At 28.4% G+C, this 12303-nt stretch overlaps 1 protein-coding gene across 2 annotated transcripts in view; it reads right to left on the bottom strand.

Annotated features, from left to right (window-relative positions):
- Positions 1–1667: 1667 nt before the first annotated feature.
- The window catches only part of LOC126906135 (uncharacterized), a 28119-nt gene continuing 17483 nt past the window's right edge, over positions 1668–12303 (bottom strand). The window contains exons 3-14 of one of the 2 annotated variants that reach the window (XR_007704191.1): positions 9142–9354; positions 7196–7419; positions 6853–7064; positions 6527–6759; positions 4786–4962; positions 4536–4715; positions 4281–4463; positions 4054–4208; positions 3818–3977; positions 3677–3758; positions 3231–3474; positions 2784–2911 (exon numbers count right to left, since the gene is read on the bottom strand). Coding sequence is in view for 1 of the 2 variants with exons in the window: in XM_050686439.1 (XP_050542396.1) it covers positions 2563–2911; positions 3677–3758; positions 3818–3977; positions 4054–4208; positions 4281–4463; positions 4536–4715; positions 4786–4962; positions 6527–6759; positions 6853–7064; positions 7196–7419; positions 9142–9354 (2168 nt within the window). In the remaining variant the exon portion in view is untranslated. Of the gene's footprint in view, positions 2912–3230; positions 3475–3676; positions 3759–3817; positions 3978–4053; positions 4209–4280; positions 4464–4535; positions 4716–4785; positions 4963–6526; positions 6760–6852; positions 7065–7195; positions 7420–9141; positions 9355–12303 lie in introns of both variants that reach the window. The other variant, XM_050686439.1, reaches the window with a different exon arrangement.

Raw genomic sequence — 12303 nt, 5'->3', positions numbered from 1 at the left:
ATATTAGATTTATTATTTTATGGACAGTTAATAAATGATTAATACAAATCTAACAGTTTAATTTAATTGTTATTAACAATTTTTAATTTATTTTTTTTTAAATAATAATAACTTTAAAAAAAATATTTTTTACAATAATTAAGTTATATTATTATAATATATTTTTTGATAATGTACTTTTTTTACAATTAGGAAATTTTTTCCGATAATTGCTTACTATTTGTAAAACGTATTGTTTCTGTTCTTCATTTGTAGTTTATATTTTATGTAGTCTTAGATTAATTTAATGCCACGCTAGGCTGTATCATTAATAACTCGTAATTTACTTATAATATTTAAAGCATTTATGTAACTGTTGTTTGCACTCCAAAATGATGGATCAATTTTCAAAAAATCAATATTCAGATTAAATAGTTGTAAATTTGATGGTAACTTACTACCAGTTATTTCGTGGGAATAATTACCAATAAGATAAATATTAGTTCGTCATACTTTAAAAGACGTTAAAAGTATTGTACATTTGTGATTAAAACATATCATTTAATATATAATAATAAACAGTTAAAATATATTTAACATGTTCACAAATTGTCTGCTGCATTTATACGACACAAATTATGTCAGTTGTCGAAAATAACTCAAATATACTTATCTTTAATAATAATATAATTGGTACTATCTTAAAGTAATTCAGTAAACCAAAATTGATATATTGATACGACAAAATGTAATAATACAATCAATTTTGTTAAATTTGTAATTAATCATTAATTAACTGTCCATAAAATAATAAATCTAATATAATTATCGTACTAGGCATAAAAAATTAAACTTCTAGAATCTTTTTTTAAAAGAATATGCGTTTTTCAAAAATTAAAATGAAAATAAATAATTAAAAATCAACAAAATCAGTTATAACGTATTTTAAGAGTTTTACATGTTTTTTACTGTATGTAGTGTTTTTGTGGGTTATTTATTGAGAAAACAACATTGAAGTTATTATTTTTGAATTTCTTGTAAAATTTCGTTTACTTAAGTTTTACTTTTATTATTCTAAGTTAAGAGAAAAAAAAGTTATGAGACATAGATTAGTTATTTCTATTAAATTTGACTCTACGACTCAACTTAATAGGCCCGGGGGCACGGGTTAACCTTAACGGATCGGTCCCAAATTTTGAACAGCTCATTTTTTTTGATCATTAAAAAGAAAATTAAGGGGTAGCGTAAAAATAAAAAAGGTATTCGATTTTTGAGGGCCACCCTAATATATATATATATATTGTATAAATCATTATAATCCATTCGCAGAACACATTTATTGATAACTGTAATAAACTTAATAAACATGTCTTTTTAGCGATAATTTAACTAAATCAACTGGTTAATGTGTTATATTAACTGGATAAAACTTTAGTATCACTCTGTACATTTTTTTGGTGCAGCTCTGAAATATTTTCTATAGCTACTAAACTTGTAAATAATTTTTTTTGCCATACTAATTATAAGTTCATTTAATAAATTTAATGTCAAAAATGATAAAATAATTTATTTTTTCAGACAATAATATATTTACAGAAATTCAATATCTAATTATGACAAGTTAAAAATATTAAAAGTACAATGTTTTATTGTTAATATATAAATATATTGTATTACACTTTGGCAGTACATAACTATTATTAAATATTTACAAATTTACTAAGTAAAAAAAAATTACATAAAATACTATATAATATTCTTAATATACTATACTGCTAACAAAACAGATATATTTTAATAAATAATAAATAATACTTGATAAAACAAGATTTGTTGGTAGGTACTTTCATTCTACATTATGTACATATAAATATAGAGATAATTTTGTACCTACATCAACCCTAAAATTGTATAATTAAACTTAAATATTATTGACTTTATTTTCAACGCCAGAATAGGTAACAATAAAAACAATTTATATAATGTTCTATGCAGACATTACAAACCCTTTTTGGGTATTCGGCGACCATAATTAACACAAGGATAAAATGAGGATTTCGATATATGATTCTTGTTGGACTAAGATTATTTTTAAATATTTTTTTTAACAAATAAGAGTTGCCCGACTTGGTATATTTTTTCTCGTTTTATGATGAAATTAACCAAGATAAAATTGTTATTGAATCAAATAGGCTAAAAGCAGTCGTGCAATTATTTTTTTTTAATACTCACTTTCAAAATATGAGATTATAGAACAATTATTCAGGTAATAGTATGGCTACGCCCTATAAAACGTTCATAAAAACTTCTCAAATCAAAGATATGAATCCCTTATTATATGGCAATACATAGAATTTAATAAGTTATTAGTAAATAAGATAATGTATGACTCGTATTTTTCTAAATGAGAATAACTTTCGTATAGAAACATTGACGGTATTTAAAATATAAAGAAATTTACTTCGAAATTTAAAAATTCTGTTTTTGTAACGTCCACTTCAAAATCCGCATTTTTATCCTCCCTCACAAGTTTAGGTAAAATAATTAGTCTAGTTAATTAATATAACTTTATAAATATTGTAGTTAGTATCTATTAGATGGCCTTCCCTGGTGGTGATGGTGATGATGATGTCTCTTTTTGTCCTGCGATCGTGGATGATATGCATCATTAACAACTAATTCAGAGCCATCTCTCATACTTTCCATTCTAGGTGAAGGATCCATTGTTTCTTTACGCCTGTTCGTCTGATGATGGTGATGATGATGATGTCTTGAATGTTTTGGCGAAACAGCAGATTGATGCAAGTTCTCCCATGCCTGTCTATAATATCTATTCAGTCCACCTCGACTTTCTGATTCTGATGAGTCTAATGAAGCCACCGTATTCGTATCTGGAGATGCACGGTGGCGGAAGTGTTTGGCACTGCGATTCCTATGACATACATATATGGAATACATAGGTTAAATAATTAAACATTTTTTGATTAAAAAACAAGCTATTTTTATATTATTCGGTGCAATTACACATTTCAACATTAATGTTGATATTTTCGCTAGCGTATGTATAGGTATCTAGCACCCATTCATGTTAACTATAGTTAAGATTTATTTACGAAGTTGTGTGCTATAAAATTATTAAGTGTAAAAAAGTAAAAGCATATTAAGTCGGAGATATGTGCAATATCGTAGAAATAATATAGGTAATAGTGCAAATAGGAAATATATGATGTGCGGATACATTTCAGTCGTACCTTAGACTATAGGTAGGTGGGTATGGTGTTTTGTATTTTGGTATTGTACACGTTAATATTGTGTATTTTTTAGTTGGTGCGAGATTATTGTCATAACGGGTTAGAGAAATAGCCAGCCCGGCTTCTATAAGCCCTAGAGAACTGACGCCGGCCAATTTGCTGGTCGGGGAACGGCATTGCTAGAAGCGTATACCATCGGGATGGCATGTTATGCGAGCCGGTCGGAAGTTTGTGGTTCCTATTGCTGCAAACAAAAAATAAATATCCTACATGTAGCGGCAATAAGCGTATTTATGTATTCATATTGTCATCGTTGTTAGTCGCATTAAGATAGACGTACAAGGAGTTTTATCACATACACTATTTTTATGAAATATTATAATAATTTAATCAAAATAATTTACCATAATCTTAAAGTTCATAATTTATTAGTAATGAAATATTACCTTTTCACTAATATGACGATAGTAGTAACGACTGCGGCTAAAAATACAAACGCTCCGAATACTCCCAAAGCAATAATTGCTCCTAAGAGAAAAAATTATAAAAGTTGAAATCAATAAAAAAAATTAAAATTAGTAACTTACCTAAATTCAGTTTAGGACCAATGCGGTGTTCACTTTCTACTTGATTTGGTATATTAGCAGCATTAGGATTTGTTCGTACATGAACACTGTCTGGAATTTCATTATCGTGAGGATGTGCAGAAGCAATAACGACATTAGATGAAGTTTGACCATTGTCGTCCTATAGAAAAATAAATAAATAATCAATATATTATTTTATCGCAAAAACAATTTTGATGTATTTTTTTATTTATTACATGATCATTTGAAGGCTTAGTAACAATTGTTGGTCTAGTAGTAAATGGTCGTGGCTTTTCTCGACTTGGGGTTACCCTACTACTAGGAGTAGTTGATGTAGCAGATGATGGTGGTTTAGTGACTAAAATGGGTGCAGGTGGTGTCTTGATTTCTTCTGCAAAACCAAATGAATGATTCATAGTGCATCAGTGTTATTGAAAACTTATTATCTTAAGACATTACAAACCTTTACAATAGGGAGGCTTATTATCATATTGTCCATTTGGTAAGCATATTAACTCCTTTGTTCCAACAAGCCTAAATTTTCTAGATACACACGAATATTCTACGATTGTTCCTACAATACTATCGTTATTTGACATCTGATATTCACCATTAGAAATAATAGGTGGATCTTCACATTTTTGGACTAAAATATTATTTAAAAAAATAGTAAGTTAAAACTGGTTATAAATTTAATTTATAAATGTAAAATAATTACCAGAACATTTGGGAGGAGGTCCATCCCATCTTTCATCTAAGTCGCATATTAATCGATCTCTACCAGTCATTTTAAATCCTTCGGAACAGTTATATTGTACTTGGCTTAAGTAATTTATAGTTCCATTGATCAACTTATAACTACCATTGGAAATTTCTGCCGGATACCCACATTGAATACCTATAGCAAATACAATTCGTCCAGGTTTTAAAATGAAAACTAAAGTACTTACATATCACTCAAAACTTACGTTTACAGACTGGTGGGAATTCATTGTAAAATCCAGTAGCAAGACACGTGCGAGTAGATGGTCCAATCAGTAAATGACCTTCGTCACAAGTATACTCTACTACCGTACCAACATTGAAGTTTTCTGCTATCATTGTTGAATTTGGAGGCTGTTCTGGTCTTCCACAAGCATTTGGCTCTATATATTTTTTCATTTAAAATGTTAGGATTATTTTACGTGATAAATGTTGTACATTTATACATTTTATTAAAATTGAGGCTTAAATGCATTTTACCACCCCATCGAGATTTTTCAAATTTTTTTTTTTAGATCAATTTAGTTTTTCATACCGACTAAGAATATAAAAAAAATGTTTGTCGGCGAAGTCTAGTTTAAAAGTTATGAGCTTTCAAAGATTTCAATAATCATATACAAATTTTGTTATATACTGCTGTTTTTTTTTTATAATTTTCATTAATTAACTATAAAAAGTATTCTCGATGATGTAGTTACCGAGGAATAGTAAATTTAAGAGTATTTATGAGTACATTAAACGTGTTAAGGTAGTGTTGAAGTAAATAAATTTAATTTTTTTTGATAAATTTTTTCAATATTATATCACCATTTTAACATCAAGGTTTTATACTTGTTGGGTCACTGAGAATTTCAGTCGAATGGGTTTAAATAGGTTGGGTTTGGGCTTGACTTCTATCCTCTGGGGGTTTGGGGGCGTGAGCCCCCATCCCATGAGAGTCCCGAAGGGGCTCGAATCGGTCACCGGAGCCGGCAGGCGTAGGTGACCACAACTTATATTTAAATGGGTTTGTATAACTCAACATTATAACATTAAGATATTAGTAAGTATATTTTGATACCTCAACAACTTAACTAATATCAACAATATCTAATGTAATAGTATTTTTTTTTTGTTTACAACAAGTGTTAATTGGTGTACATAATAAACAGTAAAAACTTTTATTTTATTGAATTAACAGTTCTATGTAAAACACCACATCGTGTTTTTTTTTTTTTTTTTGCTCAAATTGAATTAATTGAGTTTCTTGTTATTTTTATTTCGTATTGCGTAAATTTGATGTGCGTAGTTTTGAAAAAAAAATTTGGAAAATCCTTATTTTTAAAGATAATTTTGGTTTTAGGATTTTTAGAATGAGGATATTATGTAATAATTACGTCATTATAGTTTCACAATAGTATCATGAGAAAAAATCCCAAAAATTAACAAAAAAAAAAACAATTTTTGAGCTATTTTTAGTTTTTGACGTTTCAACTTTAAAAAGCTATAACTTTTGAACCAATTTTTTCCGACAATTTTTTCAAACACTTTTGAAAAAAGCATTGAAAAATACACGTTTAAAAAAAAAAAAAATGAAAAAACTCGATGGGGTGGTAAAATGCATTTGTTCCAAAATTGACACATAAAATTTGATGAATTAAATTATAAAGTTGAAATTTATATTAATTTTTAAATTGAAACGCATATAAAATACTATTGTCCCCTAGGGCAATTTTCTAATTACGCATTCGCCATGACGACTTGAACTTTTCAATTTGAATAATCAAAATATATATAAAAAAATAAAACCATTAGCTAACCTAAATCATATTTTTGTAAGAATTATTTTTCATAAGTTGTGTTAATACAATCATGTAACACTGATAACAAAATTATAAGCACCCACACTAATCACTAGACTCATCACAAATTTTACTTATAAAATGTAATAAAAAAAATAATACGAACGGTGTTGACAAATGTAGTTTAGTTGTGCGTTACAGTTTGTGTCAGACCATAGCCAACCTTTGGCACCGTCAAAACGTGCGCAGTCACCACCATTGATTGAATTTGATTCTGGTCCATTAGCTGGAACACTCCAAAATGAAACTGTAAGATCGTCGCCGTTTAGCCATTTCCAGTTATTTCGGTCATGAGAATCTCTCACTGCACCCATCCAATATTGACTTTGAGAATCACTCCTGAGAATATAAATAATAAATCAGATCTTTATAATTAAAATTATTTAATTTTAAATGATATATTTATAAATGTTTATCTTCATTTAAACTTGCCTATGCCGCCTCCATAATTCCCAACTAACAAAACCTTGTAGAGCCGGATTACTTTCGTCCACCAATGTTCCTCCTCTTGATCGACAAAAAGCAAGGGATTCTCTCAAATTCATTGGTTGACGATTGTAAAATATGTAACATTTACCATTGTATGTAGCTGTGCTGCCCGGAGGTTGGTCTCTAAATTGTGGACATCTTTCGATTGGTAATGCCTAAAAATAATCGAAAATTAATATCCCGATTTTATTCAATATTAGCGTGTTTTAAACTATTCAATCATCAGTGGTTTAAAATTTTTATCAAAGCTTTAACTCAGTATGAAAAAAAGTTAACTATTACATACTTGATCTGTGTAAACAAATGCTTCACAAATAGATAATTGAGTTGATGCTCCTGCTGTTTCCATATGTACACTAACGAATGCCCCAGGCATGGGTGGATTACATGGTAAGAATAATGGTTTACCTTCATCAATGAACCCAGTAAAACGATTGCATATGGGATTTGTACCTAAGTCAGGCCTGTTATTTCCCACTCGAACTATAATTGTGGCTGGTTTATTTTTACCTGTGAACAATACAATATTTATAAAATACATATAATATTAAATAAAGGGAGTGATAACTAAAATCTAAGGACGTCGTTGTCATTATCATTCGGTACTTGTGAATATATTTAAACCGTGTGAAAACAGTTTTCATTTTAGGATCTATGATTTTCCATTGTTTTATTTTATACAAGAGGTGCTATATAGATGGCCAGACCCACAGTTAACTATATACGAGTACTACTTTCTTTAACTGTTTTTCAGTGCACGTTTTTCGCGCGTGCTAAATGAATATTGAATGATAAAATGAATGGCTATTATTCTATGTAACTAATTTACCAAAATATACTTTTATAAATACAAACAACGCGAAAGTATCATCGCATTTTTTAATAAAGTGACCGTAATTTTTCGTGAAGTGAAAATACTTAGTGGCCCAATACATTAAACTCCATATAATATGTATCTAGTGTGATAGTAATATTTGTATTAACTTACAATTTGAAAAAAAAACTTTCTCTATAAATTATTATTTATGTTGTAATTTAATGAAATTTTAATTAGTAACTAACGAGTAACAACCATTAGTGTAAGATGTATTCACTAATAATTAATTGCACTAATTATTAAAGTATTGTACTATTATTGTATTCTAATAATTACTCACATTTATTTGTAATAAACGATTTCATATAATAAATTTTAATATGCCTGTTTCAATTAAAATTTTTTTTTATTTCTTTACTTTAAAACTAAAATAAAGAACATAGTCGTATATCGTATATCGTAAACTTTATTTAAATAAATTAATGGAGAGTTTGATTGATAAGATCTTAGTTAAAACTTAGTCGCTTTATATTATGATAAAAAATTAATAGAGTTAATGATCAGTTTTACATCCTTATATTTCCCAAACTTAACATGCTACAGAGGGTGGTGATGGCCTTATTTATTATGTTAGGGAGTCAAAGATGGTTGGTGGCTAGGTATAGATTGAACGGGTATTATGGCCGGCTTGCACCAGAAACCAGACACCCATCAATGAGAAAATCACATGAAAAATCTCAATAACACAATGGGGATCGAACCCGTACGCCAAAACATACGTTTTTACCCATATGGCCAGGCCTAAATTATGATAAAAAAATTAACTTAGCAAAATGGTACTAAGCTAAATCGAGAATTAGTTTCGACTGTTTTTGTATATTCAGCTTAAAACAAAATTTAATTGTAAGAATATTATTAACTGTTATAATTCCTATAAAACATATTATTTTAATAAACTCATTTTTGAAATAATTTGATATTTTAATAACAATTTTTTTTAATATTTTATTTTTTTTTAATTTATCATTTTAAAATTCTCTCTGATTGATAAAATATTACTTAAAATTGACCCTACAAAATCCTTCATTGAAGGATCACCTGAACATCATATATTTCTAAGATATTAATTTTATTATTTAAGGTACATCAATTAAATTAATAACATTAATCCGTGTAGTTTCCCTTACTGAAAATAATATTTAAGTACATAGATTTTTTTAATGTTTTCTTAATTATGTGTTATGTTGATAGTCTTCAGTATTTTATTTTTTTAATAATCTTTTATAGTTTACAACTTGTTGTAAGATAAATCAATTAAGAAAAAACAATGATATTATTAGCAAACTGATCTCAATCTTTACATTAACTATAGAAAAATGTCATCATTATATATGTATAATAGATATTTTACTTACCACAACAAGCTTTGCCGAAATCTAATCGAACTAATTGCACCATGTATGGTTCTAACAGGTTCACATACCACCATGGGGTCCGTTCTGGTTTGGTGAGTGTGCATGTTTCAGGGCTGAAAAATGAGCTAGTACTTCCGTCAATAGCTTTCTGTGGCAAGCCGCCTGGTTCCGAGCTGATTTGCATGGGCGCTTTGCCTGCGGCAACGTTCAACACTGCAAAAGAATGCGGCGAGATGTTAAAGGAATGTGACATGGTACACATCGTATTCAACATGCACTTAAATAAAATAGTGAAATCACAGTATAATAGGTACCAATTATTACACACAAACAAGATTTAATAATTATCGTACATATATTTTCAATATTAAATTTTTTAATTTTATTATTCTTTAACTTATTGTCGATACAGTCAGTAATGCTACCAAGGGAGTTAGGGGATTACAATCCCCCACCCCATAATGAATAGCCATGTTTAAGTTATTTAGTCGCGCCTAACCTATTTTAGCAATGCAGTCGAACAAATTTTTTATTGAACAAAAACCATGAACAATTAAAAAATATTTTTAAATATGCGAACTAATAAACAGTATATTAGTGTGAAATATATTGATTTTTCACATAAAACAAAGAAATTATTCCTAAACTAAAAGCGTAAATCGTGTCAATACTAACACGGATGCAACACCGATTAAAATACGAGTAAATCAAGCAGCGTTAAGTTGATTTTTGTACATACCTAGTTGCGGTATCTTACTATTATTATTTTTTGTGTGCTAAAACCTCAACGAATTGTCCATAGAAAATCAGAAATAGAAGATCAGATGATGATGACGGTAAAGACATCATCATCATCGTCGTCATCACGGTCACACTGAATGATCCGGTTTGTGGGTCAACCGTACCATGGATCACCGTGAAACTTCTTTCATTTTACTTTAAGTACACAATAAAACAAGCATTAATAGGTGTAAAAAACAATGTGTTATAAAAATGAAAAAATAAAAAAAAAATTTAACTGGAGACTTATTTATTACTACAATTTTTTAATTGCTAACATTATGCGTGCATCCATGTACAACGATATAAACCACGTTTTCAACAATATTTTAATTATTTTTTCAAATGGATGTTTTTTTTTCAGAAAATGATCAATATTTTAATGAAACCCCATAAAAGTATTTTATTATAATAGTATTATAATAAGAAAATTATATTTCATTATTTTTATAATAAAACATGTTAACCGAGTTATCATCGACTATACCACTTGAAGAACGGTCAATGTCGTGGCATATATCTGTATTGTTTACATATTGCGTGCGACTATAGAGGATTTACTTAAAGTAACAATCAGTTCACAAAAATAAAATCTGCTGAATTATATTTTATTTGTTACGCTTCGGTTCAACAATTATGTCTGGTTATTCAGTACTACAATAACAGGTGGAGTGAAGTTTTAAATTAGCATACATTATAAAATGGCAAATTGAAAATAGTCGGTCAAGTTCAGCGTTACGTACGTGCATATTAATTTTAATAATAATAATCGTTTTTCGGTTTATAAGCTCGTTTTCGGCTATTTGGGTAAACGTACCGATACAACGACTGTCGCTATTAATATCAACACTAGGAAGTAAACAATCCATGACTTAATCTTAGAGACATGCCGCAGTAATATAATTTTTTCTAGTTCGCGCGTCAAAATAAATGTATACTTATAACAATAATAATACTATCGTGCATGCATTAATATGTATATAGCATAATTATGCGTGTACACAAGTTAGCCTGGAAACTTCTCTGTATATAGGTCTTCCGGCCGGATGGAACGCAGCTAGTGAAAGCGGAGGGAGTGGTCATGGTCCGTGTGATTCAAACTCTTCAACGGCTGCTTGTAGGCATCTGCAGCACTTATTAATTTATTTTGTTTTGTCAACAGATGTTGACCAATAACGTTTTTTCAAAAGGAGCGACAATCGAATTAGTGTTCATCCCAAATTTTGATTTAGTTCAAATTATAATTATTATTATAAATAATAATTATTTGTATATGTTTGATTTAACGTCGCATTTTATTATTAGTTAAGCGCATATTTTACGATTATATATTATTATATGAAACAAGTATATATTTTTGATATGATAACTAATTTTAGTGAAATGTGTAATATAACATTTTAAATATAAAATGTACGCATAAAAAAAAAGAAGAAAAAACAAACAATGAATGACTAGAACAAACCAGAGTTGTTAAAAAACATGTTTAAAAAATAAAATTTTTAAACTAAAATAAACAATGAAAACATTTAACACGTCCCATAAGACCAATGCAAATTTTGACATTTTTGGTGTTTAAAACGTAACAGCCCTTGAAAAACTCAATATAAATGCTTAAACTCTGGATTCCTGCTCATGTACATTATGTTTATAAAGCACCTATAAGTAAACTATTTGTAAAAATACAAATGGGACACGGCACAGTGAGGAACGGACTTGGAAGAGACCATTATACATCAAAAATTTTGATGCAATTGTGCTTTAAAGCAAGTTTGATCAATTTAATCTTCTTTATTATAATTTCAGTTTATTGGGAGGAAGAGACTATTTTTCTTTAATATGCTTACTGAATGGACATAAAATATACAAAAAATCTTATCCAAAATATTCTTAACTAATTACTCTTAATCTTATTAAATTTTATTTTGAATGGATCTAGTTTTTTTAAATGGTTGGTTCTTACCCCTCTTCAATTTATGACTATACTATAAAATCTACAGTATAAGCCCTATAAATTGAAAATCATATTGAAGTCTAAAATTGATATAAAACCGGGAATGTTAACATAAAAATAGTACAATTAATAACTAAACCATTTGCACATTGAAAATTAAGTATGAAGAAATGTTTTTTTTAATTGTGGCATATGAATGAAGCTTTAATTTACCATATTTTTAAAGAATGCAGTATTTTTCAGAACATTTTTAAAAGTTCACTTTCATAAAAAAGTTAATTTTTTTAATCCCCCACGTGGCCAGACAAAGGATCTGATCTCCAATGAAAATATGCCTAATAAAAAAAATTATCTAAAGTATCTCCAAATTTTTGCAAACATTTTCAAAAATATTATTACAATTTTAAGAAAAAATATTTAAAAAAAAT

This window comes from Daktulosphaira vitifoliae, unplaced genomic scaffold, assembly GCF_025091365.1.
Source record: "Daktulosphaira vitifoliae isolate Bord-2020 unplaced genomic scaffold, ASM2509136v1 Scaffold_4, whole genome shotgun sequence".
NCBI classification, from domain to species: domain Eukaryota; kingdom Metazoa; phylum Arthropoda; class Insecta; order Hemiptera; family Phylloxeridae; genus Daktulosphaira; species Daktulosphaira vitifoliae.
Note: the sequence above shows the minus strand (reverse complement) of the source record. Positions and strands in the feature narration are given on the sequence as shown.